A 26,213-nucleotide genomic window follows, 5' to 3' on the forward strand; every position below is an offset into this window, starting at 1 on the left:
GCTGTGCCCTAGGGCTGTGGGTGCCCCTGAGGGAGGGACGGTTCCAGAGCTGAGTGGAAGTAGGGGTGTTGGTGCCTTTGTACGTCAGCTCGGAGTCTCTGTCAGCAGCTCCCAGGTTGTGTGCGTCTGTGTGTCTGTGTGTGTGTGTCTCTGGGTCGCTGCCTCGCTGTGTGTGTCTCGCTCTGCCTTGGCGGGGAGGGGATTGGTCACGCATGACTCATCTTGAACCGAGCGGGGCTCCAGTGGCAGGGGCGCCGCCACAGCTGGAGGGGGAGGAGGACCAGGAGGAGGGAGAGGAGGAGGAGGACTACCAGGAGGGGGAGGGGGAGGGGGAGGGAGAGGGGGAGGAGAGGGCGGGGGCCTCTCCAAGTTTGTCGGGACCTTCTTCCGAGGCGGCGGCAGCAGCAGCCAGGCAGGCCGGGGCTGCGCGCGGGCCGGGGCCGGGGCCGGGGCCGGGGCCGGGGGCGGGGGCGGGGGCGGGGGCCGGGGCCGGGGCCGGGGCCGGGGCCGGGCCCGGGGCGGCGGGGCCGGCGCCTCGGCCCTCCTAGAGCTCCTGCTTCGGGCTCTGCTCCCGCAGTGGCCGTGGCCCGGCTCCGCGCGGCTCTCCGCGCTGCGTGCCCGCGGAGCCCGCCGCGTCCCGGCCCATGCATGTACTGGAAGCATGAGAACGCCGCTCCGGCGCTGCCCGAGGGCTGCCGGCTGCCGGCCGAGGGCGGCCCCGCCACCGACCAGGTGAGCGAGCGAGCGGGCGGGTCGGGCAGGGGCCGGGCCGGGGCCCCGCTGGGCCGGGCGGCGGGCGGCGGGCGGCGGGCGGCGGGCGGCGGGCGGAGGAGGGGTTCGGGGTGCGCCCGCGAGGGTGTGTATGTGAGTGTGTGAGCTCGCGCGCGTGCGGAGGGGGGTCGCGGAAAGCGGGAACACATTATGCAAATGTTGGAGGAATTTCTCAAAAAGCGATTTAGCAAAGACACAGGCGAATCAAGAGGAGGCGAGGCGGGTATTGTCCGTCTGAATAGGCGCTGATAGCGCCGATGCGCCGGGGGTTGTGCTGGCGCAACGCTGAGAATCCCGACGCGGGGCCGGTCCCGGGCGCGCCGAGGGGCTGGCGGGCGCTCGTCCCTCTTCTTGGACGCCTCTTTTCTCCTTTTGGCCCCACTTCCCCCCGGACCTTGCCCCCATTTTGCTCGGGGTTTCCCTCCTCCTGGCCCTCGAAAGGCGCCTGAATTCGTGTCAATCTCGCCGCATCCCTCTCGCAGCGCTGGGCTGGCGAGCTGGTGCTCCCAGCACTCCGGGTTTTATTTTCCTCAAACGCCCCCTCGTCTCCTTTTTATTTTCTTTCTTTCTTTCTTTCTCCCTTTTCTCCTTTTTGCATTTTGTGTCTAGAGGAGGAGAAGGGAGCGAGGAAGGGGGGTGGGTGGAGGGAGAAAAAATTCGATTTTTAATTACTACCATTAAAAAATCAAATTTGCAATTCTTTGGGCGGCCTGATGGATCTCACTGATTGACAGTTGGAATTGACACTCTGGCTACCTCTTATCTTGGGCATTCACGACAATTTCTAATTGCAGGTAGTTTGTGTGTGTGCGCGTGTTTTTTTTTCCCCCTCAGAGGCTTGGATTGCAAGGGAACTAAGCGATTACTTCAAGAGCCACGGGTTAAGTGCAGGGAGAGGGGGAGAGAGAGGGAAAAAATCCAATCCAAATTCAAATTGCTTCATTAGAGAGACACCGCTTTTGTGGGGAAGGGCTTTAAATGCCCACTACAAAGTTAAGACTCATTGTTCCGCGCCGGTTTATATAACAGGCGCGGGGAGGCGCTGGGCTCAGGCTGCGCGGAGCCAGTTCTGCAGCCGCCACCGCCTGAGTTCCCTCCCCCTCCCCCAGGTGATGGCCCAGCCAGGGTCCGGCTGCAAAGCGACCACCCGCTGCCTTGAAGGGACCGCGCCGCCCGCCATGGTGAGTTTGTCGGGTCCTGCCTTCGCCCCCCGTCCGCCCGCTGCCCGGCCCCGGGGACCTTGACCGGCTTTCCCGCCCCGAGCCGCTGCCCATGCGCCGGGGGCGACTGCGGGGAGGCGCCGCCCCTCCCCGAGCCTCCGTTCTCCCGCCCGGAAATGTAGACTTTAACTGTCCCCAGCACCCGGGACGCGCAGGTTGAAAGTTTGGGCCGTCCCCTCCTCTCCAGTAGGCCCTTCCATCCCCATCCTGTAGCCCAGTAGCCCACGGCGCGGCGCCTCGGGAGAATTTCGTTGTCGACTGATGCGCTGGGGCCCCAGGTTTGGCTCGAGGCGGAGGCAGCAGCAGCGCGGGGCGCCTGGCTGGGCGCTCAGCTCAGCGTGCGGTTCTCCCTCTGCCCCCGACTGCAGGCTCAGTCGGACGCCGAGGCCCTGGCAGGCGCTCTGGACAAGGACGAGGGTCGGGCCTCCCCCTGCACACCCAGCACGCCGTCCGTCTGCTCACCGCCTTCCGCCGCTTCCTCCGTGCCGTCCGCCGGCAAGAACATCTGCTCCAGTTGTGGCCTCGAGATCCTGGACCGATATCTGCTCAAGGTGAGACGGGCGCGGGATGTTGCCTGTGTTGGCGGGGTGTGGGTCGCAGCCCTGAGGACCCCAAAGGCGGCGCCAGGTCCACTAATTTCCTAATCCTGGCTCAGCCGCTGCCTGACTGTGCAGTTTTGGGCAAATCTTAGAGCCTCTCTGTACCCCCCCCCCGGGGTTTCCGTCTGGAAAATGGGAAAAGTTTAATTCTAACTTCCTAAGCTCCCTTGGTACAGAAGAAAAGTAGGGAAGTCACACGCACCTTTAGACCTCCAGCTACTGTATCAGCAAATGGGGCCGGGGAGGCTGGGGCCGGGCGGGGAAAGAGGCCAGCTCTGAGCCGTCTTCTACCTCTGCCCCCTCCCCAGGTCAACAACCTCATCTGGCACGTGCGGTGCCTCGAGTGCTCGGTGTGTCGCACGTCGCTGAGGCAGCAGAACAGCTGCTACATCAAGAATAAGGAAATCTTCTGCAAGATGGACTACTTCAGGTAGGCTGCGGCCGCCGGGCCAGCAGTGTCGTGGCAGGCAGGCCGCCCTTGCGCGCGGAGGATGCCTGGGATGCGCGTGGTCTCTGGCGCTGGAGCCCGCCCGAGCGCACTCCCTGCGCGGCCCGCGGGCTCGGCCTGCGGCTCTCCGCGCCCGGAACGAGGAGCTCCAGGCCGCGCGCTGGGGCCGGCACAGGTCGGGGCCCGGGGCCCGCCCTCCGGTTCCTGCGGCGCACTCGGTTTTGGTCGCGGCTCTGGCTCCGTCTCTGGTCTTGCAGTGTCTGGCTCCAGTTCCGACATCAAGCGCCTCGGTCGAGCCCTGACATCCTAGATTCTGGCCCCAACCCGCTCAGATCCCAGCCGCCGTCTGCACCACCAGTGCACTCCAGCTCTGGGTTCCAACCCTACTCCGACTCCAGCAGTGCCGGCGTCTCTACCGGCCGACCCTGACCTGGGCTCCAGCCTCCTGCACCGGCTCTGCCCTTGGCTCCTCCTTGGGTCCGGTCTGGTGAAGCCCCAAGCGTTAGCCTCGCAGCAATCAGATCCTGTCCCATAGCCAAGCACCTCGCCCTAAGCTCCAACCTCTCAGGCTCCGCCGCAACTCAGAGCCCCGCGCCGGTCGAGCGTCGCATTTCCAGTCTGGGGTCCTGCCCGGGTCCCAGGCGCCTGTTTCAGCCTCCATTCCGTCATCATCTCCGTCCGGAGCTTCAGCCTCTTCGGGGTCCACGCTCTGACTCTGAGCTGCTGCGACAGGAAGGGGAGAGGGAGGGAGTTGGGCCCAGCAACCAAGGCCCGGAGTGGGATTACCCTGAGCTGGGCTCTCCACCCTGCGGAGCCTCTTCCTTGCACCTCTCCACAGCTGCCAGGCTCCCCCTCCGCAGCATCGCTGCCTCTCTGCCTCCTGCACCAGCTCCTAAACAGGGCTCCGGCCTGACCTTGTCATGGAGTCGAGGTCAGGGGCACAGCAGGCCACAGGCCTGATACTGGTGGGAAGGGTGAACCTGACCTGAGGCCATGCCACCAGGCTTACGGAGTCCAGAGAGTGGAGTGGGACTGGTTTCTGGAAGGGATGCTTGTTCCCAAGGGCTTTGTCAGGAAGTGGAGTAAGCTATTCCCTTATAACAGCCCCAAAACCCTCAGACATGCTTCTCACCCTTGCCTCTGCAGGGATCATGTCTTCAGTCTTTCTAGAAAGACCCCTGACCCAGAAAGCTCCTGAGAGTCAAGGAAAGTGGTGGAAGGTAATGCCTGCCGCCTTGCCTCTGGCTTTGAGTCTCCTGGCCCTTGAAAAGAGAGGATCTTGAGTCTAGGGTGAAGCTTGCAGTGTTTGGGGCTGGAGTAACTCTGGGGAAACCATAAGAAGCCTGGTTTCAGAAGTGGATTCTTCTTTTGTGTATGGATGTGAAAGACTGTGCACCTGGGATGTGAATGGAGAGATGGGGGTCTACCAGGTGGCCTGGGACTCAGCATGCAAGGAGTGTCTGTGTGTCTTGTGTTGTCTGGATCTGTGCAGTGGCACTGGAGGAATGTGTCACTGAGCAAGTTCAGGGGTATGAGGACAGCGTGTGTACTCCTTTATAACAAGTATTTGTCTTAGTTTATGTGTGTCAAGAGTGTGTCTCTCTGTGTGAATGTTGCGACTTTGTGTGTGTGTGTGTGTGTGTGTGTGTGTGTGTGCAAGGTAGTCGGGACAAGATTACATCTGGACAGGAACCCAGAGGTGACAGGGTGAAAATTCTGAAATCCCATAATTCCTACTCCACTTCTTCTCTGAGGGGTCATTGAGGAGCCAAGGGTATGATCTGGATGTGGATTTGTGGATGTGGACTGCTACATGCGTGCGTCAGAGGGGGTTATCACTGTGTAGTGGGTATGTCTTTCTCCAGTGTTCCCTCTGACTATTGGCTGGCCAGGGCAGGAAGTAGAGGTTAAAGCCCCTGTCTTGCCACCTCCCTGTTCTATGCCTGCCTCCATTTGATTAAAAACAAAATAAAACAAAACAAACCAATAAGAAAAAAACTAAAACCAAGCCAACTGCTGTTTTAGGGGCTCATCACTAGCCAGGAACAGGGCTCCAGCCTGAGGAAACCAGCAGGATAATATCTAAGCCTCTTTCTGCAGAGTAGGGCAGGGGGTAGACCCCTCTCCTGGCCGTCCTGGTGACGGTGGAGCTGGCAGCTTCCTCCCTGCTTCTCCAGCCTCACCTCATGCCCAGGTTGTACCTAGCCTCCTTGGATGCTGTGCTTTACTAGACTTTCAAGGATTCGTCAAAATTTAGATCCTGATCCCATTGTTCAGAGCCTCCACTGGCTCTGGAGTCCCGCCTCCCACTGCCGTGGGGTGGAGGATGGGAAGTATAGCTATTGTGGGGATAGGCAGTAATTGGGCTCTATCTGGCCAACAATGAATCACTGTGTGACCTTGGGCAAGTGACTACATCTCTCTGCCCTCTATCTCCTACTTCCAGGGTTGTCTGTCTGAGATGCCAAGGAGACCAGTATAGGGAGGAGGGCTCAGTAGTCTCCCTAAACGGCAGGTGCTATGGATGCGTCTATTATCTCCATTGTCGCCCTTGGCAGAGTGGATGCTGGGCACAGTAAATCCCCTGACGGCATTTCCTCTGGCAGTTTGAGGAGCAGTGTTTCCCTGGAGGGATGGGCCAGGCCATTTCTGGTCAGCAGGTTCTGAGTGTAAGTCCTTTTCCAGTGACAAAAGCTCCAAAAGCAAAACTAAAACAGATTTTGGGTTAGGAAAATGGACAGGATAAAAGCTCATATTCCCTGGGATGAGGGAAGACTTGTGGCTTTCCTAATCATTTCTACCCCAGCCAGGTCTCCCTGCAGGCATAACCCATCCCTGGCAGTCCCACCTGTAACAAAAATAATAAAGTCCACAAAAAGGGGAAGAAAAAGCTTCAGAGTGTCAGGCGGGGATTATTGTCTGCTCTCAGCAGCAGCCCAGGCTCTAGGTCGCTGCTTCGAAGGAGCTTTTCCTGGGGAAAGCATGAATGGTGGCATGTGAGGCAGAGCCCTCCCTCAAGATCTGGGGCTCAGAGAGAGGCCATGCACTGAGTTTCTTACTCCTCTGTTTCCTGAAGACCAAGGTCAAGGATCTGGTGGGATGTAGACTGGAGCATTTTGCCCCAGGAGAGGCCAAAATCTCCCAATAGGGTAGGGAGAGGGAGGAAAGAGCCAAACCTCATGGAGGGGACACCAGGGGGCTTTCATGGTCCTCTGGTCTTATCCGTCAGGGAAGGGTTTCTCTTCTGTTCCATCCTTTATCTTGCCCCTCCTTGACACCATCCTGTAGATCCCCCATAGTCTCCCTTGGCAGAGCCTGGTGTTGCTGGCTCCAGAAGTTAGAAGTTAGGAAGGTCCCCCAAACTCAGCAAGGAGGGAGGCTGCAGAGCATAGGAGGATGCCCTTGGCAAGACTGCTGGGCCTCTCTCCTTCAGTCTCTTCCAAAGAGGGATCCCATCAGTCCTGGTGGTTTCAATCAGATTCCAGGTAACCCTTACTCCCTGAGTCCTAGCAGGCCACCAGGGAAAATATGATACTGCTTTTAATTACTTTGCTTTTTGGGTTAAGACCACTTTTCTTTCTGTTTTCTTCCAAGAAGTGAAGAAAAGTCCTGCGGGGCGGGGGGGGGGGGGGGGCATGGAGTTCCTTTTTTGGCCCACTCATATCCCTAGTGCCCTCAGCAACCACAACCTTAGACAGCTTCCTCCCACCCACTGACCTGCAGCAGCTGCCCCCCAAACAGGGCACAAACTGATCTGCAGTGCCTCCTCTTTTGGTGCCCCCAGCATCATGCCCATTGTATGACTGGGGAGACTGATGTCCTGAGGGAGAGGAAAGAGGAGCCCCCGCCATCACTCAGTGAGAGAGTGTAAGAGGGGCTGGGCAGGGGTGAGGATACTGCTCACCAGAATGTATAGAGCTCTTCTCAAGCTCTATACATGATAGGAGGGGACCTGATGTCTTGAAAGGTGAGGTCATACAGCTACTAAGTGGCAGATCCTGGGTGAGGCTCCTGGCTGCCTGACTCCACCATCCCTGAGTCTAAACATTCAGTACTGTTTTATAGGTGAGATATGTCAGCAGCTGCTCTCTACAAGGTGAGGTCCATGGAATGGCAATGACTTCTCTCTCCCTGACCTGAGATTCCTTGCCCAGTTTCATTGGCTTCGCACAAGGAGAAGCCACTCTGTGCTCTGGTGTGTGACCTGGCTGGGTCCTAGGATCACTAGGACAGGAGGGACCTCCTGTGGGGGGGGGGGGGGGCTGTGACTAGATCAACTTTGCCAGGATCAGGTCGCCATGGTCCCTGGCCCTCTTGCCTCTGGCGCATGGCAATGGGGAGTAAAGGGTTAACTCCTGCTCCTGGCGTTTGTTCGGGTGGGGTTCAGAGAGTGTCCTGGGCTGGGCTGAAGGGCAGCAGCAGGCCTAAGTTCCTGGTCCCGAGCTTGGCCCATGTGACTTAGGGCAAGCCCTCAGCTTTCTCTGGCCTTCCTCCTAGAACCCAAGCTCCCAACCACTGGGTCTAGCGGGAGAACCCCACCCCCCTCCCCCAGAGCGAGGGTCCCCTGGGAGGCTCAGAGCTGGGAAGCCAGAGGCCCCCCACTGCGGTAGAGGTGGGGGAGGGGGTCCAGCGGCTGCCAGCTGTTGGGGGACAGATGCTGGGGGAGCGGAGAGAGGAGTTCTGGGGAGGGGCCTCCGACTGGGATCTCCAAGGAGCTCCAAGGAGCGGGGCGTTTTAACCTCATAATTGCTGGTTCTGTTTTTTCTGGATTCTTCTCCTAAGAGTTTGCCTAGAAAGAAAGGAACAGAGGGGATAGGAGGGGCTCCACCACCAATCCACCTTGTTGGCTTCTTAGAATTTCTCTAATGCAGTCAAGTGAGTGTCTTGGACGCAAAATACGTGAATTTGAGTTTGAGTTTCTGCACTGGCTCTCCAGCTTCCTAACTAACATTGGCCTTTCCATTTGTAGCTTCGATTTAGCTTCTGGTATGGTAATAAGGGGGAACGGAGAGGTAGTGAAACTCCAAAAGGCTCTTTCGTTGAGGTTCATTCATCTAACAAATAATGAACACCAACTCGGTATCCAGAGGAAGTAGGCCAGGAGAGTGAGCTCGACCTGGTGGAGCACGCACAGCTCCCTCCGCACAACCACTAGTACCCAGATGCCTCTATTCCCTACTGGGGAAGAGAGGGCAAGGAGATGCATGGTGGCCACCCCACTCCTTTCAGCTGCTGCCAGGATGCGTGGCATATGACAGATACCTCTCCAAGCCCAAAGCCTGTCGGTTTTTTGCGCCTTTACCCCACGGTGTACACCAGGACCCAGGGAGGGACGCGCACAAGGCTGGGGGTGGAAGGGCAGTAGCCGCGCCCCTAATCCCTTTGGCGCTCCCTCCGCAGCTCCCGAACACCCCATTCTTGAAGTTTCGTTGTCTCGCGCCTATTTCGCTGCTTCCGGAATCCGGCGGCTCGGGCCTCGAAGCCCGCCTGGGAAGGAGTCTATCGGTTTGTCAGAGAGCCTCGATCGTAAGCCTCCTCATGCTCCCTTGTTTGTGTCACTGACCCCTGCCCTGGGTGGGGGATACATTTCTGAAGCGGCCGGCAAACCTATCCAAAACTGCTTAATGACCCCCTCACCCTCATCCCAGGATCCATCACAAAGGTGATTTCGTTGACTGGGCCGAACTGCGGGGAGCCCGGGGAGATCCTGGGTCTGGGAACAGCTCTTGTCATTTGGGGTGACACGTGGAGGGAGAGCAAGTTGGTGAGAGATCACTCGCGGGGTGCGCTTGGCAGCAAGGCGGGTACGATGCACTGTGTAGGCGCAGAAGGCGCCCGGGCGTCCCGGACTCGTGCAGCGGGAAGATCAGGGGCGTGAGGGTGTCTTGGACTCATCTCCGGTGAAAGACGAGGAATCTGGCACAGCTAAGCGTGAGGATCGCGGGTGGTGTACTCTGGCGCGGAACACGGGCCGGCGCTCGGCGCCCAGAGCACAGGTTGGAGACGCAGCCGCTCTCATCCCGCCTCTGAAGGCCGGGACCTTCCCTTCCCCGCTCTCCCCTCTCCCTGGGAGCACTCCTCGCCTTCCTGAGTCTGCTGGGCCTCAGGCCCTATGCGTGGGACTTTGCAAGGACCCGTGGCTGGGAGTAGGGACACCACGGGGGCAGATCGGGCCGGTTACCAGTTAATACACCTGGGATCCAGCTCTTATCAACTCTCGCCCCGCTGCTTCCGCAGGTTCTAGGTTCCTTTTGCACCTCAGAACGGACCTCAACCCCAAGCCCCACGCTCTTTGTGGTCTTGGGCAAGTCACTTGTCCACTCCGAACCTCCCATTCCACGGGTGCACAATGGGTGCCGGAGTCTCCATCTCACGGGGTTGCGCGGAGCCGCGGGTGTGCAGTGAAGACGTTGCGCCCCGGGAGCTGGCGCGCCCTGCCTGCTCCGCACTCGGCTGCCGCTCCCTGCCCCCCGAGGCCTGGCGGTGCCCCCAGTCCGCGTACAGCCGGCCGGGCCGCGGCACTCGGGGCTGCTCCTCGGCGACAGTGGGCAACACTGGGCTGGGCGATCCCCTTTACTGAGCGATTGGGAAGGAAACCACGGGCTTCGCTAGGCTGTCCCCTAGGGAAGCCGAGTTTCCGAGGTCCGGAACCGCCTGAGTGTAGGGGGCGGTGGCCCAGCAGAGGCGCGCAGCGCAGCCTCCCTGAACAACCGCGCCGCCAGCGACAGGCTTCCCTTGCGCTCCTGGTCAGAGACCGTGGCGTTGGCGTTCGTCTGGGGCCGGGCGGCCGGGGCCTCCGCGCTCCCGCACTCGGCTCAACCCAAGAGGGTTTATGCAGTTGACAGTTGCCTGCCTTTGCCAAAGCAGGCGAGGCTGTAACCAGAGCGCGTTTGCTAGGCTGATCTTTGCACACACTCACAGGCATTTCCGAGAGCTCCTCTGGGTGGAAGTGTGCCGGCCGGTGGATGGCAGAGGCACATCTTCTTGGTCCTCTCCCAGGAACGCAATGGAACACAGCGGGTGGGAGGGAGAGCCAAAGAATCTGACGGGCTGACGGTCACTGCCAGCCTGGTGCAGGGACTGAGGGACTCTGCAGGGAGGGGTGTGTGTGTGTGTGTGAAGAGCACACAGTCTGTGCAAAGGCCTGGGCTGGGAAGGTGCTTCAGAGGGGGCCATAGAGATCTGGCACTGACCTTAGATATTAGCTGCCTGGGACTCCTGCTTGGGAGTGGGATGGGGAAAGTTAGGGAGGAGATGAGTCTAAGAGATTGTGGTTTGCTGGGTATTGTAAACGCCAAGGATCTTGGACCAGATCCTGAGGGTAGAGTGGAGTCAGCAAAGGATTTTAAGCAGGGCAGGACCAGATTCACGACGAATGTTGGAAACTGCTGGGGCCACTGTGTGGAGGAATGGTTGTTGGCTGGGGGTGGCACTGGAAACAGGGAGAGCAGGGCATATACTGGCCTAGGAGAACAGCAAGTGGCACTAGACAGGGGAGGATTCCCAAAGATACTTAGGGAAAAGAACCAAATGCCAGATGATTGGTTAGATGTGGGGTGGAGAGGAAGGAGTGCATGATTTAGGTTTCTAAGCTTGAGGGGCTGGATGAGTGGTGGCATCATTCCCTGAAATAGAGTGTGCACAGACTGAGGGTTGGGACAGAGTCATCTACTTAAAGAACAAAATTTCCCTGGTGCTCAGAGGTCAGGCTTTACGTTGACTTCTGCAACAGGGTTAACCAGACTCAGCTGCTTCCTGGAGGGGTTCCCAATTTGCTAGTGGAGGCAGCCACACCCAAGTAGCCACACTACAAGTGGGGAGATAGATGGGGGAAAAGGCCCAACAAGGAAGGCTTATGGGGGAGGGGACATTTCATCTGGGTCTTTTGTTTATTTGTCTTTGTAACATTTACTGCTAGAATGTCCTGGGGCTCTGGAGTTGAGAGTCTGGGACTGCCTGGTTCTTAATAGATTGAAAAGTACTAAGCAGTAGTCACTGCTGTTGTCACGGAGCTCAGCTCATGGCAGGGAAAGTGAGAACTCTGAGGGGTTAAACAATTTGCTCAAGGGCACAGAGCCAGCAAATGCATATCCGTCTATGCTTCCAAGAAACTCTGAGCATGTCTACAGCTGGGGTACAGTTTGTTCATCTTGTTTTTTTTTTTTTTAAGATTTTATTTATTTATTCATGGAAGAAAGAGAGAGAGAGAGAGGCAGAGACACAGGCAGAGGGAGAAGCAGGCTCCATGCAGGAAGCCTGACGTGGGATTTGATACAGGGTCTCCAGGATCAGGCCCTGGGCTGGAGGCAGTGCTAAACCACTGAGCCACCCGGGCTGCCCCTCATCTTGGGTTTCTATCCTTGCAAGCTATGTGACCTTGTGCAGGTTACTTTAACTCTCTGGTCCCCATTTTCCTCATCTGCAAAATGAAGATTAATTGAGATAATCAGAATAAAACACTTAGAGTCTTTCTGGGCATGTGGTAAGTACTCAAAAACTTGCATGTTATTGTATTATTATATTTTCCCAGCACTTAAGATACATTTTCATGAACAGATTCATTACATACAAATATAAGGGATCACTGTAGAAAATTTGGAAAACTCAGAAAAGCGCCAAGAAGAAAATAAAAACCACCCACCAGCTCAGCTTCAGATGAGCTGGTGCCTGCAGAGGTGTGGAGTATGGGGTGGATCCAGGCAAAGAGAACTGTATGGGTGCTGGCGGGCCACTGGGATTTGGTGGGGGGAAGGGGTAGCCTGTCTGAGCCTTGCCACCCCCCTTTCCTGTCCCGGTGTCCCACAGCCGATTTGGGACCAAGTGTGCACGGTGCGGTCGACAGATCTATGCCAGCGATTGGGTGCGGCGGGCACGCGGCAATGCCTATCATCTGGCCTGCTTCGCTTGCTTTTCATGCAAGCGCCAGCTGTCCACGGGCGAGGAGTTTGGCCTGGTGGAGGAGAAGGTGCTGTGCCGCATCCACTACGACACCATGATCGAGAACCTCAAGAGAGCTGCTGAGAACGGTACCCAACCCGCCCCACCCAGCACCCTGCCACACCTTTGTGCCCAGCCCTCTCCCACCCCACCCCAGCACCGGAAGGCACTGACCGCACTCCTCTAGGAGCAGGCACTCCCTTTATCACTTGGAGCCTGCGAAGGTGTGGGGCTGTGCATGGAGCATGCACTTTGGGCTCCATTCTTTGCTTGGAAGTAGGAAGTCAGTCTGCCTCTCCAACTGTTTCCTCATCTGTAAAATGGAGTTAATGATAAGACACCTTCTCAAAGATAGATGAGCTGATGTGTTGTAAAGCCAGGAGGCGCTCAATGAACCCTAGAGATGATTCTCATAATGGGGGCAGCTGGCTCCACTTTGGCTAGCTCTGGTTGGCCTGAGGACTGATCCCCTTTGGCTGCCTGGAATTGGCCGTAGGCCAGTCCTGGAGAGATAATTCGACTCTGTTCTCCCAACTCAAATGCCAGCAGCTCCAAGCTAGAGGCTTGGGGGTGGGGGTTTCATCCTGGATTGTAAGGAAAAAGGCCTTTGAGTCTGGAGATATGAGCTCCAATTTTGCTTCTGGTATGCTGTGCTGACATATGGGGTTTCCTTTCTTCTCTGGGCCTGTTTCCCCATCTGTGCAAGATAGATGGTCAACTAGAAAGATCCCTAAATCTCTTCTGGCTCCAATACCTTGTTTCCCCAAGACACACAGACCAGCAGACAGGGTTCATATTTTGCACGGATTGTGAAGGCTGAGTCACAGTTGGGTTGGCGGCTAGAAAGGGGTAGGAGTGGAGGTTGGATGAGGGCAGAGTCAAGGATCCTTTCCATAATATTCCTGTCTGGGTCTTTGGAAGCTGCTAACTTCTCTGTAATGTGCATTATTTTGTGTCATCCTTACAAAAACCCTGAGAAGTAGCTGGTGTGTCCCCATTTTACGGATGAGGAAACAGGCAGAGGTTATCTGCAGTATGTGATTTACCAAAGGTTACATACTGGCAGGACAGCTTGACTCCAAAGCCCAGGCTTTTAACCACCATACAATACCACCCCATTCCCAAGCTCCAGGGACCCTCAATCAGACCTCATTAAACAAGGGAGGCTGCTGAGATGTGGCTGCCCCTCTAAGTTTCATTTTCCCATTGAAAAAGATGGCACATCAATCCTTGTCCTGCCTGCTCACCTTTGGGACATTAATAACACAAAGTATTTGTCCCATCTTCAGGGCCTCTCCGGAGGTATATGGACCACCCTGCCTCAATTTCTAGCCTGGGAACTAGTCAGGAATTCCCTGAGAGTTCCAGCCCAAGGCCATCACTTTTTCCTGCCAGGATCAGGACTAAGTAGCCTAGGTGGGAAGCAAGTAAGGCTGGTGGTGTAGGAAGTTACCTGCAGTGGTGAGCAAGTCAGTAGTGGCACTGGGATGGAATCCCAGAAGTCAGGGCTCCCCTATACCATGGCTCATCAGTGACCCTAGGCTCCTTCCATATCTAGACCAATCAGGACCACCCCTAGCTACAGCCTTGCCAGTTACAACTCTTGCTCTCACATCCAGGCCAACCCCAGACTCCTATCACGCGGGGGAGCTTGAAGGCCTGGGACCTCAGAACTCCTTTACTGAGCAGCCCTCAGTTTGGATTACTGTTTTACATTTATCTATTTATTTGTTATTTTTAAAATTTTAAAATTCAAGTCCCATGCCTAACATGGGACTTCAACTCAAGACCCCAAGATTAAGAGTCACATGCTCTACCAACTGAGCCAGCCAGGCTCCCCTACTGTTTTACCTTTAAACTGAAACACACACCCATCCATCATAGAAATTTTAGAAAAGACAGTTAAGCAAAAAGAAGAAAATAAAGATCACTCTAAACGTCACTACCTCTCATATTTTGGTGTCTATCTTCCCAGATTTTTTTTTTCTCTGTATATATGGTGGCATATTTGTTTGGTTCGCCCCCAACATAGTGTTTTTCCCAATTAAAAACAAATACAACTAATTGTGAACAGTGGTGGAATTACTGGTCATTTTTATTTTCTTCTTTGTGCTTATCTGTATTTTCTGAGTTTTTGATAAGGAGCATGTATGACCTAGAAAAAATGAGTCATTCAAAATGAAACGGTATTGTACTTGGTGTGATTATAAAAGTAATATAAGCGGAAAGAGAAAGGCTAACATATACTCCAGTTAACAAAATTAAATTTAGGGAAATAAAGTGACATGATCGTTGCAAAAACCTCAAAAGTAGGCTTTTGCAACAATCATGCAATATTTCAAAAAATTGAAAATAGAGTCTCCCTAATTGCACTCCTCAGAAGTAACCACTGCTAACACCTCGGAGTATATCGTTTCAACCTTTTTTGCTTCCATACATTTTTATAAAGTTAGGATCACAGTTCTGTCACCTGCTAGCACCTTACCTTCACCAGCCTTTGGTTTTTCCAATTTAAGCTAAGAGGGACTCCAGTTTGGCGCCAGACAGCTGTAAGCCACTAGGCGCGAGCATGCATGGTCCTGGGCAGAGATTTTTCTTTGAGCCTCAGTTTCTTTCCTCTGCTGTAAAGTCGGGCTGTGACACAGCCACAAAGGACACGCCAAAAGAGCAGTGTCTGGTACTGAGCAGGCGCCCAGAAATGACAGCCCCTTTTCTCAAAGGGCTCAGGGACTAGGGCCCTGGGATCCCCGCTCGGAGCCAATTCCGCTCCCGACCCTTCCAGGGACCAGCTGCCCCCACCCCCGTCCTTTCCAGGATGCCACTAGAAGAGATGGGGACGCGTGGTCAGCCACTTCTGTCACCCCCAGGGAACGGCCTCACGCTGGAGGGGGCAGTGCCCTCGGAACAGGACAGTCAGCCCAAGCCGGCCAAGCGCGCGCGGACGTCCTTCACCGCAGAGCAGTTACAGGTACCGGGCGGCGGGCGGCGGGCGGCCAGGGGTGTGGGCGGGGCCTCGCGGTGGGCGGGGCCTCGCGGTGGGCGGGGCCGAGAGGGCCTCTGGGGGGCGGGGAGGGACCGCAGCTCCCGGGGGCGTGGCCTCCGGGCCGGATCCTCTGATTGGGCCGGGTCTGGGAGGCCTCGGCGGGTTCCGGCTTCCCTGCCCGCTTTGCTCCGCGTAGGTGATGCAGGCGCAGTTCGCGCAGGACAACAACCCGGACGCGCAGACGCTGCAGAAGCTCGCGGACATGACGGGCCTCAGCCGGAGGGTCATCCAGGTGGGGCCGGGGCCGGGGGCGGGGCCTCCAGCGGGGGCGGGGCCTCCAGCGAGTGCGGGGCCGGGGGCGGGGCCGGGGGCGGGGCCTCCAGCGAGTGCGGGGCCGGGGCGGGGCCGGGGGGCGGGGCCTCCAGCGGGGGCGGGGCCGGGGGCTCGGGGCTCGGGGCCAGGGCCAGGGGCTCGGGAGCCCGGCGTGGGGCGCACGTGCCGCCGGTCCGCGGGAGGCGGCGAGGCAGGCCCTCCTGGGCCCCGCGGCGGCGCGGCGACGGTCCGCAGGCTGAGGCTGCCGAGGCTGTCGTTGCAGGTGTGGTTTCAAAACTGCCGGGCGCGTCATAAAAAGCACACGCCGCAGCATCCCGTGCCGCCGTCCGGGGCGCCGCCGTCCCGCCTCCCCTCCGCCCTGCCCGAGGACATCCACTACTCCCCGTTCAGCAGCCCCGAGCGGGCGCGCATGGTCACCCTGCACGGCTACATTGAGAGTGAGTGACCCACCGCGACACCGGGGCGGCCCGGCCGGCGCGGGGAGGGGCCAGGAGCGCGGAGGAGCGCGCGGGAGCCGCAGGCGTGGGAGGCCTTCTGGAGCCTTCGGGAGAAGACGTGGAGTGTGAGGTGCCGCGCACCTGCGGGCTTGCGGAGAGGGGCTGAGGTCCCACTCTCTGCTTTACTGAGTCGGGACCGTCATAGAGAAAAGCCGTTGGGCCATTCAAAAGATACTTTCCAAGTAGGCACTGTGTGCCGGGGCTCAGGGACCAGGGAAAGAACAGGATGGGCAGACTCTTTGCCTGGGTGGAACCTACGTCCTAATGGAGAGGCAACACAGCACGATAACCAGACGGACGAGAGCATGGCTTATTTATTTATTTGTTTGTTTGTTTGTAAAGATTTTCTTTATTTATTCATGAGGGACAGAGAGAGAGAGAGAGAGAGAGAGAAGCAGAGACACAGGCAGAGGGAGAAGCAGGCTCCCTGCAGGGAGCCCCATGTGGGACTCCATCCCCAGACCCCAGGATCTCGCCCTGGGCTGAAGGCAGGTGCTCAACCGCTGAGCCACCAGGGCATCCCGAGAGCATGGTTTAATGGTGATGATGGCTATCAGAAAGGAACTGGATGCGAGCTTGTGGAGATGCTGCCTCTCAGCAAGCTGAGACTGGAAGGATGGTCAAGAATTAGTGAGATTCATGGATTGGGGAGGTAGGAGTGCAGGGCAGCAGAGGAGCTGCATGCAGGCAGGCCATAGCTCTGGAAGCATTGTGGCATGGGTGCATTTAGGGTTGTTGAAGACAGCAGTGTGGCAGGAGTATGCAGAGCTGGGAGGCTGTGGGCAAATTACCTGCCCTCCTTGAATCTCAGTATCCTCATCTGTAAACTGGGACATTAATAACGCCTGCTTCAGGGGGTTAAAAATCCATTCTTGTGTTCAGTAAATACTCTTGAGTGCCTTCTGTGCTGAGCACTGGAATACAGTGGAGAACACAGTAGACCAAAATCTGTGTGCTCCTGAGGCTCACATTCCACAGTGGGACATGGGTGGAGAGATAATCAACTAATAAAGGAAGGAGGAATGGCATGTCAGTGGGGAATGGGTGCCATGGGGATGCTGGAGTGGGTCATGATAGAGTGACCTTTGAGCAGAAGTCTGGTGGAGAGAGGGAGGTAGCCTTGTGGATTTCTGGGTGAATAAACATTCAGTGAATCTGCTATTGAGCAGGTGCTTATTGTGGATTTTCATCCCATTTGAGTGTGTTTGTTTCCCCAAAGCTGGGCATGACCAGAAAAATAGAAGTGGCTGCAACATACCCACAAACACAAATCCTCCCTTTTCTGGCTCCAAGTAAAAGGGAAAGAGAAAGGGGAATGGGTCAGAGAGAGCCCTGCTGCTTACTGGGCCCCTGCCATGTGCCAGACACTATACTAAGCATGTTTGTAAACATCAGAAACCACTATCTCATTGTACAGATGAGGAAACCAAGGGTCTGCAGCAAGTTAACGGGAGCCAGTATTCTTTAATGGTTGATTGTGGTCTTTGAGGTGAGACTGTCAGGCTTCTAATCCCATCCCTGTCACTTACTAGCTGGGTGACATCAGGCAAGCTTCTTTGCTTCCCGGAATACCAATTTCCTCATCTGTGAAAATGAGGACGATGAGAATACTTATCTCAGAGCAGTGTGTTAGCAGCAGATGAGATCACTGACTTCAAGTCTCCAGCATTGAGTAGATGCTGGAGAAGTATTAGCTGCTCTTGTAATGGTGGTGGTGGTTCTAGCTGGCACAGCTGGGAGTGCAGAATCCTGCCTGCTGCACCAGGCAGCCAGTTGGAAACCCTGTCTCTTTGCATGGTTTCATTTCTGAACCATCTGCTCTGTAGGAGGGGCTTTTCTTCCTTTCTTTTCTAAATAATGACTTATGTTGAGGCTGCACAGAGCCCACTGAACATCTAGATCATCTGTTAAAGGGGCCAAGGACCAGGAACTCTCTAGGTACCAGGAGTCTGGGCCACCAGCTGTGGAGTTGGTAATGCATCTAGGTGACCCCTTTGGGAGTCATGCCAAGACTCTCCCTACATACTTTGTTGATGAAGCCTGGGTGTGTCTTAGATGCTTAGAGATGGGACTGAGGTGCAGGTGCCCTTTCCTCTTGCCCTTGAGGTGGAACCCAGTGTGGGGCAGGAAGTGTCAAGGGTGTTTGGACCTGTTGCCTCTTGCTGCATGACTAAATAACACCTCAGCAGTTTGCTTTGCAGTTAACTAACATCACAGGATTCTGAGTTTCCTGGGGCCTTGGGGCTTGGAAACTGATAGAAAGCTGTGGAACCAGAGCCCAGAAAGATGCACGTATGCACATAGTTTTCAGTGTAATCCTAAGATGTTCATGGACTCCTAGAATACCCCAGGTTAAGAATCCCTAATTTAATACAACTGCCTTATTCTACAGATGAGGGAACTATGGCTCAGAAAGGTGCAGTGACTTGTACTAAGTTACATATTAATTGTAGGTCTCTCTATAGGCTGTTTCCCCTGTGACCATGTGACCTAAGAGAAAGAAGTGTAGGAACAAGAGAAGCCATGGACTTTTCCACTGTAGTGGTGAAGCCCTGAAACAGGAAATTTGAGTCAGATATAAGGATGGACTTCCCAGACAGTTTTAGATGTTGGAATAAGGTACAGTGATTCATGCAACCAATATTCAGAGTGCCTGCTAGGTGTCATACCTCATTCTAGGTACTGGAAATCCATCAAGATCTAGAGTCTGGAAAACAGACAATTCCTGCCCTTGTTAGAGCTTGTATTCTAGTTGGCAAAGACAATGCCAAGTCAACAATAAAAATATACAGTAGGTCAGATGATGGTAAGCACTAAGGAGGAAAAAATAAAGCTGGGAAGGAGGATAGGGAGGGGAAAGGTGAGTGTTGGGCTGCAGTTATGAATAGTATGGTCAAGGACAGCATCATTAAGGTGAAAAGTGCCAGACCCTCTAGGAGGTACAGAGTAAAGCCCGAGAGCTACCTAGGAAATAAGAAGGTACAGGGCACCAAGAAGGATCCTAATAATGGGGTACATTTTTGCATGTCAGTGTTAAATACATATTTGCTTAGGAGTGTTTATCAGAGAGCTGGGCAGTTATAGAGTAGCACTTTATAGACTATAAAGATTTTCAAATAGAGCATTTCAACCAACCCTGTTGGAGTTTGGTGCAAGGCCGCACACAGCCATTAATGGCCCAGGTGAAACTGGTCCCAGGGCTCCAGCCTGCTGAGCACGGGGCAGGTGGGCTCCGGCATGGAGGCTGCAGGATGGGCTCCAAGGCATCCTCTCATCCACAGGTCAGGTACAGTGCGGACAGGTGCACTGCCGGCTGCCTTACACCGCACCCCCCGTCCACCTCAAAGCCGACATGGATGGGCCACTCTCCAACCGGGGTGAGAAGGTAAATGGAGCCAGATTGGGTGTGGTGGGTAAGAGCCTTCCTGCCCAAGGATGGGCTTCTGGCAGGCAATGTGCTGCCCTGTGGCATACCCCTCTGCCCAGCATGTTTCAGCCCCCACCGCGCTCCCAAGGCAGTGGCTTGAGCAGCGTGTTCTATGTACAGGGGCCACTTCAAAGCCTCCCTGTAGGCCCCACCCTCACCTTCTCCCCAATAGTTGGCCTTCTTTTTTTCAGATTTGTGAATTTAGTTGCTTTGCTCTCCTTTTGTGGTTCCAAGTAAGGCTTACATCCCACACCACCCTGCAACCTAGCCTGTCACCTATTCCTCTCCCTTCCTGATTTTCATCCCTGTCTGTTGAGTGAATACCCCTATCTGATGGGGCCCTGGGATAGCAGGTGAGCAGGTGACCTTGATCAACTGGCAGGGTCTCCTTTGTGGAAGCGGGATCTCTGGCTATCTCAAACATCAGAACTGAACAACCAGAAGGGTGCTTAGACACACACTCCCCCGTGCCACCGGCTTGAAAGCTTTGTATTTAAGCACTGGCCCTTTTAAAACATTTTTTTTTTTCCGTGACCCATAAAACAGATAAAAGTAGTTAGAACTGCTCCAGGTGAAAACTCTGAGTGGGTAGGACCCACTCCCACTTGGCTCCCTCTCGGTGCCAAGACACCTTTCAGTTAGCCTTGCAGACCTCTGTCCTAGGAGGACCCTTTGTTTTAGGAGCGGAGAAATTGAGGTACAGTTTGCGCTAGGTCCCAGAGCCTGTATGGGAACCCATGTACGTCCTAATTTATTCAGCAGACTGACTTTGCTGAGCAGCCCCGAGTCAGTTGCCAGGAACATGGGGATGAGGAAAGAAGGGTTCTTGCTCTGTAGGGGCCACAGTCTGGAGGAGGAAACACAATACAATCACAACACAGTGGGATCAAACTGACAGAGGAGCCCAGGGAGCTGGAGAGTCGGGGCACACAGCTCAGGAGAAACCAAAGAGGACTTTCTAGAGGAGGGCACTGTCTGCGCACATGCCTCATGGCTGAATCAGAGATTGTCAGGGAAAGTGTGAGCCACATTGGCTCTCAGAGAACCCTGATCAGTTCAACACTGCTGGCACGCAGGCTTGGGAGGAACAGCGAGGGGGGGAGCTCAGGTGGAGGAGTCTGGACTTTGTCCTGGGGCAGCTGGGAGGCCCTGGAGGCCTCTTTTGTATTTTATTTTATTTATTTTTAAGGATTTTATTTTTTGAGTACTCTCTACACCCAATATGGGGCTTGAATTCACAACCCTGAGATCAAGAGTCTCCTGTTTTACCAACTGAGCCAGCTAGGTGCCCTTATTCTATTCTGTTCTATTCTGTTCTAATTTTTCTAGTTTTATTGAATGGATGCCTCTTTTAGAATAATCGCTGTAGCAGTCCTCAGAGACGCAGGGAACCCCCAGGAGTCAGCAGGTGTAGTGGGCCAGGAAGATTGGGCCAGTTCTTCCCAGCTGGAAGGGCCTCCAGGGACCTTCCAGGCCAGCAGAGCACAGTTTTGGCATGCCTCAGAATCACCTGGGAAGCTTGTAAAGAAGCAGATTCCCCAGCCTTACCCCTAGAGAGTCTGCTGGGGAGGCTTGGGGTGGGGACCACTCCCGTAGGATACCTCTGCTTACCCTGCATGAGCACCTGCTGTGTGCCAGGCTCTGCAGGGTGCTGTGGGGCAGGTATATGGTGCAGACAACCGAGTTGGACAGATGGATTTCTAAGTAAGCCGTAGTGTGCGATACAAAATCCCACAGACCTGGTGGTGGGTGAGCATGCCCCAGGAACACCCAACAAGATTGTCCTGCTTAGAGCTAGAGCTGCTGTTGCTCCAGCAACTCATCCATTCACAGCAGGTGCTTTACACAATTTGTCCGATTGATGCCTTCCAAGCACTTTGTGGGTGTGGGGATGGCCTTTCTCATAGTAAAAACAAGGGAACCGAAGCTCAGAGAGGTGATGTGACTTGTGCAGTGATGCTGCCTGTCTGTTGGGCTCTGAAGTTCCAACAGGCCACTCATCATTTCCTTTCGGAGCACTTTATAGTTGACACTGTGCTCTCTCTGACTTCACCCTTCACAGCCTCACTGGGAAGGTGATTCTTTTTTTCAAAGATTGTATTTATTTATTCATGAGAGAGAGAGAGAGAGAGAGAGAGAGAGGCAGAAACACAGGCAGAGGGAGAAGCAAGGCTCCATGTAGGAAGCCAGATGTGGGACTCGATCCTGGGACTGAGATCACACTTCGAGCTGAACCACTGAGCCACCCCGGTGTCCCTGGGAGGGTGATTCTGATTGGCTCCAAGTCACACATACAGAAACCTGGGCTCAGAGCAGCAGCTCACCAGCATCACACAGTGAGTGGGGGTAGAGCTGGCCTCCGCCTTGAAACCGCCCATCTCAGAGCTGCCACTTGTCCCGTCAGACCAGCACAGGGACTGCACAGGCAAGCTGGCATCATCCCTGTCCTCAGGGAGCATGTGAATTAGAGCAGGAGGTGAACAGGGTGACAGAGCAGGTGAGCTGAGGGATGAAAGTGGCCTTTGAGGACCCAGAAGAGGGGGTAATGAGCTCCAAGAGAGAAGCAAGGAATGGGAAGATGGGTGTTCCATGTCGAGAGAAGAGTGATGCAAAGGTACACAGGCAAGAGGAGCCTGGGTGTGAGGGACCACAGGGCAATTAGTGTGACTGAGGCCCAAGGAAGTGACAGGGGTCACAAAGGAGGGAGGGAGCCAGGGCTTCAGGCTTTATATGAAGGGCAGAGGGGAGCCTCAGAAATGTTTAGGGCTGGGCTCTGCTCTTGGAGCTGAGCCTTGTCTCCTAGTTACTCAGCAAGGCTTGTGGTTATGTCTGGTTCAGTTATGTCTGGTTCAGTCTGAAGGATGAGCCAGTCTCGGGTCTGGCAGCTTTTGCTCTAGAGGTTTCTGGCCCCTGGGTTTGGCTGCCTCACCAGAGTTTTTCTCTTGCTGGGCCTCATCTCCAACTTCACATCCAGCAGCTCTACAAAAAAATGTCTCTCCCTCCTTCATGACCTCCCACTTTCTCACTGTCACTCCTTCCTGCCAGCTTCTGGGGACCTTTTCTGTCCACTTCTTGCCAAACCCACAAGGATGGCCTGGTGGGTTGTGTGTGATCAGCACAAGACTGTGTGTACTTTCTCCCAAATCCCTCCAGGCCTGACTGGCCCAGCTGTAAGGAGACACAGTAATCCCTGGGCAGGCTCCTGAACCCACTCAAGACCAGGACTGGTCTGGCCAGTAGGACAGAGCTCTGAGCATTTGCAGGGAGCACCCCCTGCCTCCACCACATCATCATTTGGCCACACCTGCTTGAATGTTTCCGGAACCACCTTTCTTCTTGGCCATATCCTCTGATTCCACAATTTCAGAAGTTGGAAAGCTCTTAGAAACCAGGGCCATACTGTCATTGATCAGACCTGGAGAGACTGAGGCCCACAGAGGGTAGGGTCTTACCAGAGTTTTATCTCTTTTGAGGAAGCTTCTCTTGATAAGAGCCCAAAGTCAGGCATCCCAGAGGTCAGAGAAGAGCATTGGCCAATGTTGGGTGAGACAATGTGGTGTCAGCCCTGGAGTCGGGCAGATTCTGAATTCCAGCTCTGCCACTGTCTCACTGTGAGACCTGGGAACACAATCCACTTCTCTGAGCCTCCATTCCCACCCCCACAAAACAGAGATAGTAACTGTTGCCACCACCTAAGGTTGTTGCCAAGAGTAAATGCAATAATGATTGGGAGGCATGTAGCATGGTGCGTAGTACACAGAGTGTGCTCCACAGATGTTGGTTACCATGATTGTGCTTAGGGAGATCATCACCTATGCTCGCCTCCAGCTCCTCCTCATCGTAACCAATCTGGGCAAGGAATATTCCTGATCAGAAAATGGAACAGCCATATGGCCATGCCCACTGGATGTCCCTGGACCCCTTGCAAGTGCCTCCTGATGTATTATTGGGACAAGTCACCTCCCATTGACCAGCCAGCCAGTCATCCTGTGTGGGTGGCAATGAGAAGTCAGCCCATTGCTTTAGGTGGAAGAGGGTGAGGGAAAGGGGCAGACGGTTCCTGATTACCCACTGTGTGTCTGGTACCTGGCTGCCTTCTGGCTTTATGAAGATCAAGTGAAGTGCTGGGCCCATTGCCCAGGGTATAGTAAGCATCCATGACTACTGTCTTTGTGGCCTTGCAGCAGTAGAGGCAATGGGTAACAACAAAGAGAGCTTGGCCTGGGGCCCGGCCTGGGTCCACCGCTTCCCAGCTGTGTGATCACGGGGCCTACTGACTTTCACCTCTCTAGGCCTCAGTGCCCACCCTGTAGAACAAACATAACGGCAGGACACACTGATGGGGCCGAGGCTTCTGTTCCGTAACGTAAGTAAGGCACTTTACGCAGTGCTGGGCACAGGGAATGGTGCAGTGGACATGTCCTGCTGCTCCTGTATCTCACTGAATCCTCACCATTTTGAGAGAGAGGTTTTGTCAATCCCATTTTACAGATGAGGAAACGGGCTCAGAGAGGCACAGTAAGTTGTGCAAGGTCTCACTGCAAGTAAATGAAAGAGCTAGGATTTGAACCCAGATCTGGGCCCCAAGTGGTCCTCATTCTTCATGCCTTCGAGGACCTGGAGGGGGGAGCACTGCCAGGTGTGGCAGGCCCCCAACTCAGCCACCTCCTATGCCCTCCTCTTGCAGGTCATCCTTTTTCAGTACTAATGCTGTCTGTCCACGGGCACCCCACCACTGCCCCACAGCCGCCGAAAGCTGGTGTCCAAGCCACTGCCAGGGATCCACCCGCGACACATCCGCCCCTCACCCGCTGTCCTGATCGCCTCTGGCTGGACCCCAGGGCCTGGCCTTCCCTTCTCCTGCTGAGAACCAGAACCTGCCAAGGCACCACGGAGTCCTCCTCTCAGAAGGCAGAGCTCCCTGAAATTTGGAATCAGGGTGAAAAACAACGGCCTGTTTTTCCATTTAGACAGGAGTCATCTTCAACTTAAGCTGATTACAATAGCAAAAGGCCAAAGGCCAAATTGAATCATGCAGCGCCAACAGCCTTCTAATTTACAGGTTTTCTTTCTTCCCATCCTGGCCTTTATTTACTTCTTCCTTGCAACCATCTCTGAATTCCGAATAGCCGACAACCCCCAATGTTATCCACTCTGTTGCTTTTGTCTGGAAAACTCTACAGTGTTTGTGGGATGTCCCCAAAGGAAAGCTATGTTCTAATTTTATCATTTCCATCTGTCTGGTTATGTCAAGTTAATTCAGAGAGAGAAGAGACACTGACCAACCCTGAGAGGCCCAACGGGGCAGAGATGGAGGCCGGTCCAGACCAAGAGGCAGGGGGATAGGCAGGGGCTGGGAGGGGGGTGGCCAGGACTCCCACTGGAGAACGACGTAGCATTTTGGGTGTGGGAGGCACTAACTATTTTAAGGAGAGAGAAGAGAAAACTCGGGGTATATATGGGGAGACTCTGTTCCTACCTAGTTATCTGGCATCCATACAGGACAGCTGGCAGAAATGTTATTTGATATGTATGAGGGCATTTCTGAATGCTCGTGCGGGTTAGAGTCAGGGGCCCTTGTTGGCTACTTGACTCCTGATGGGGGCACTTGGGCCCCCAAGCGCCATGGGGGATTCCTTGGAGGGAGGGGCCCTTCATGGGGGGAGCTGGGGAAATGGAGCCCGGGGACATGGTGGTAAGAATGCTAATTCTGGACCCATTTCTGAGTAGAGAGAAGGTGCTTGCTGCTTAGGTGAACCTGCTGAGCCCAGAATTGCAGGGGGCACTGGTGGGCTTCCCCAGTACCCTTGTGCAGAGCCAGCCCCTTCCCCCACTCGGAAATGTGGAGGCCAGACACAGCTGTGCTCACGACCACCCTATTCTGCTGCAACTCTTCCACCCCAAACAAAAGGGCTTGGGCTGTACAAGGCCATGATTTATGTTTTCAGGAGACGCCCATTTGTCCCAAGCTTATCCTGTAATTTCAGAATTACTTAGTGTCCTGATGCATTACCTATTAGAGGCTGCTAGTAAGCATGTTCTAGCCCAAGTCCTCCCTCCTGCTTTGGTTAACCCGATACATTGCTTTTGGAAGGAGACTCTAGGACCGGGAAAGCATGTTCATGGCACATACGTATCTGCTGTCCCTGCTTTTGCCCATGGTGGACACCGCTGATTGATTGCATCACTCTCAGAGTCTGGATAAGGTTTCGGAATCCAAATGCCTGAAGTTGGCCCTTAAAACGAATACCTACATGCCTTTCTTGCTCTGGGACCTGGAGGAGGGCGAGGTACAGGTGTAGCCTGAGAAGGGAACCTGCTTCCTTTCCCTTCCAAAGACAGTTCCATGGGACTCAGAGCCAAGCGAAGGTAGCACCGGAATGCAGTCAGCGCAGCCCTGTTCATCCCCTGAATAGCTGATACCTGGCACTGCACAGGATGCTGATGTTAGCAAGAGAAGCTTGGGCCTGATCCCTGGTGAGTGGGGAGCTCTCATGTTTCCTTTGATTTTTGCTCCTGGTGATAGAAGCCCTGAGCACAGCCATGTGGTAAGTGGCCAGCCAAACCCTGCCCAGGGTCACCTAGTTCCCACTCTGCCTTGAGCCTCCCGCCTGAAGGTCTGTTCCTTGCGTGGATCATGTGGTTGTAGCATGTTGCCATTCAGACATGTCTCCACTAGCCTGTTAGAGCAGCCTGGGAACGCACAGGCCACGAAGACTATTTATTTAAATATAAAACAGAGGGAGAAACACACACACACACGGAAAAAAAATTGTAAGCACTTTTTTGGTAAAACCAATGTCTGTTTTGTTACATACCTTTCATGTTGTGCTTTGTAAATGTCCTATTTGTGTAATAAATAAAGTTAATGCAAGTAGAAGTGCTGGCACTTAAATCCAGAACATGATGGGATTCTGTTTCTTTCCTGCTCTCTGGTTAAGGGCTCAGGCCCCTGGCCTGTAGACAAGTGCTTCCTGGACAATCGGTGCTATTTCCCA

At 54.8% G+C, this 26,213-nt stretch overlaps 1 protein-coding gene across 4 annotated transcripts; it reads left to right on the forward strand.

The window, feature by feature from the left end:
- Positions 1 to 352: 352 nt before the first annotated feature.
- Positions 353 to 26,117, forward strand: LHX6 (LIM homeobox 6). 4 transcript variants are annotated; one of them, XM_072748712.1, is made up of 11 exons: positions 353 to 412; positions 578 to 732; positions 1,881 to 1,952; positions 2,360 to 2,542; positions 2,899 to 3,020; positions 11,844 to 12,064; positions 14,843 to 14,943; positions 15,155 to 15,250; positions 15,554 to 15,728; positions 19,070 to 19,173; positions 23,903 to 26,117. In XM_072748712.1, exons 2-11 carry the CDS (start codon positions 649 to 651, stop codon positions 23,921 to 23,923), a joined length of 1,179 nt encoding a protein of 392 aa, XP_072604813.1. In that variant the 5' UTR covers positions 353 to 412; positions 578 to 648; the 3' UTR covers positions 23,924 to 26,117. The 4 variants fall into 4 exon arrangements, with proteins under 4 accessions (XP_072604813.1, XP_072604811.1, XP_072604814.1 ...); XM_072748710.1 differs by lacking the exon at positions 19,070 to 19,173 and having other exon boundaries at positions 365 to 412; XM_072748713.1 differs by lacking the exons at positions 353 to 412; positions 578 to 732 and adding an exon at positions 871 to 1,565.
- Positions 26,118 to 26,213: the final 96 nt, after the last annotated feature.

The sequence above is a fragment of the Vulpes vulpes genome, chromosome 2 (assembly GCF_048418805.1).
Source record: "Vulpes vulpes isolate BD-2025 chromosome 2, VulVul3, whole genome shotgun sequence".
NCBI classification, from domain to species: Eukaryota; Metazoa; Chordata; class Mammalia; order Carnivora; family Canidae; genus Vulpes; species Vulpes vulpes.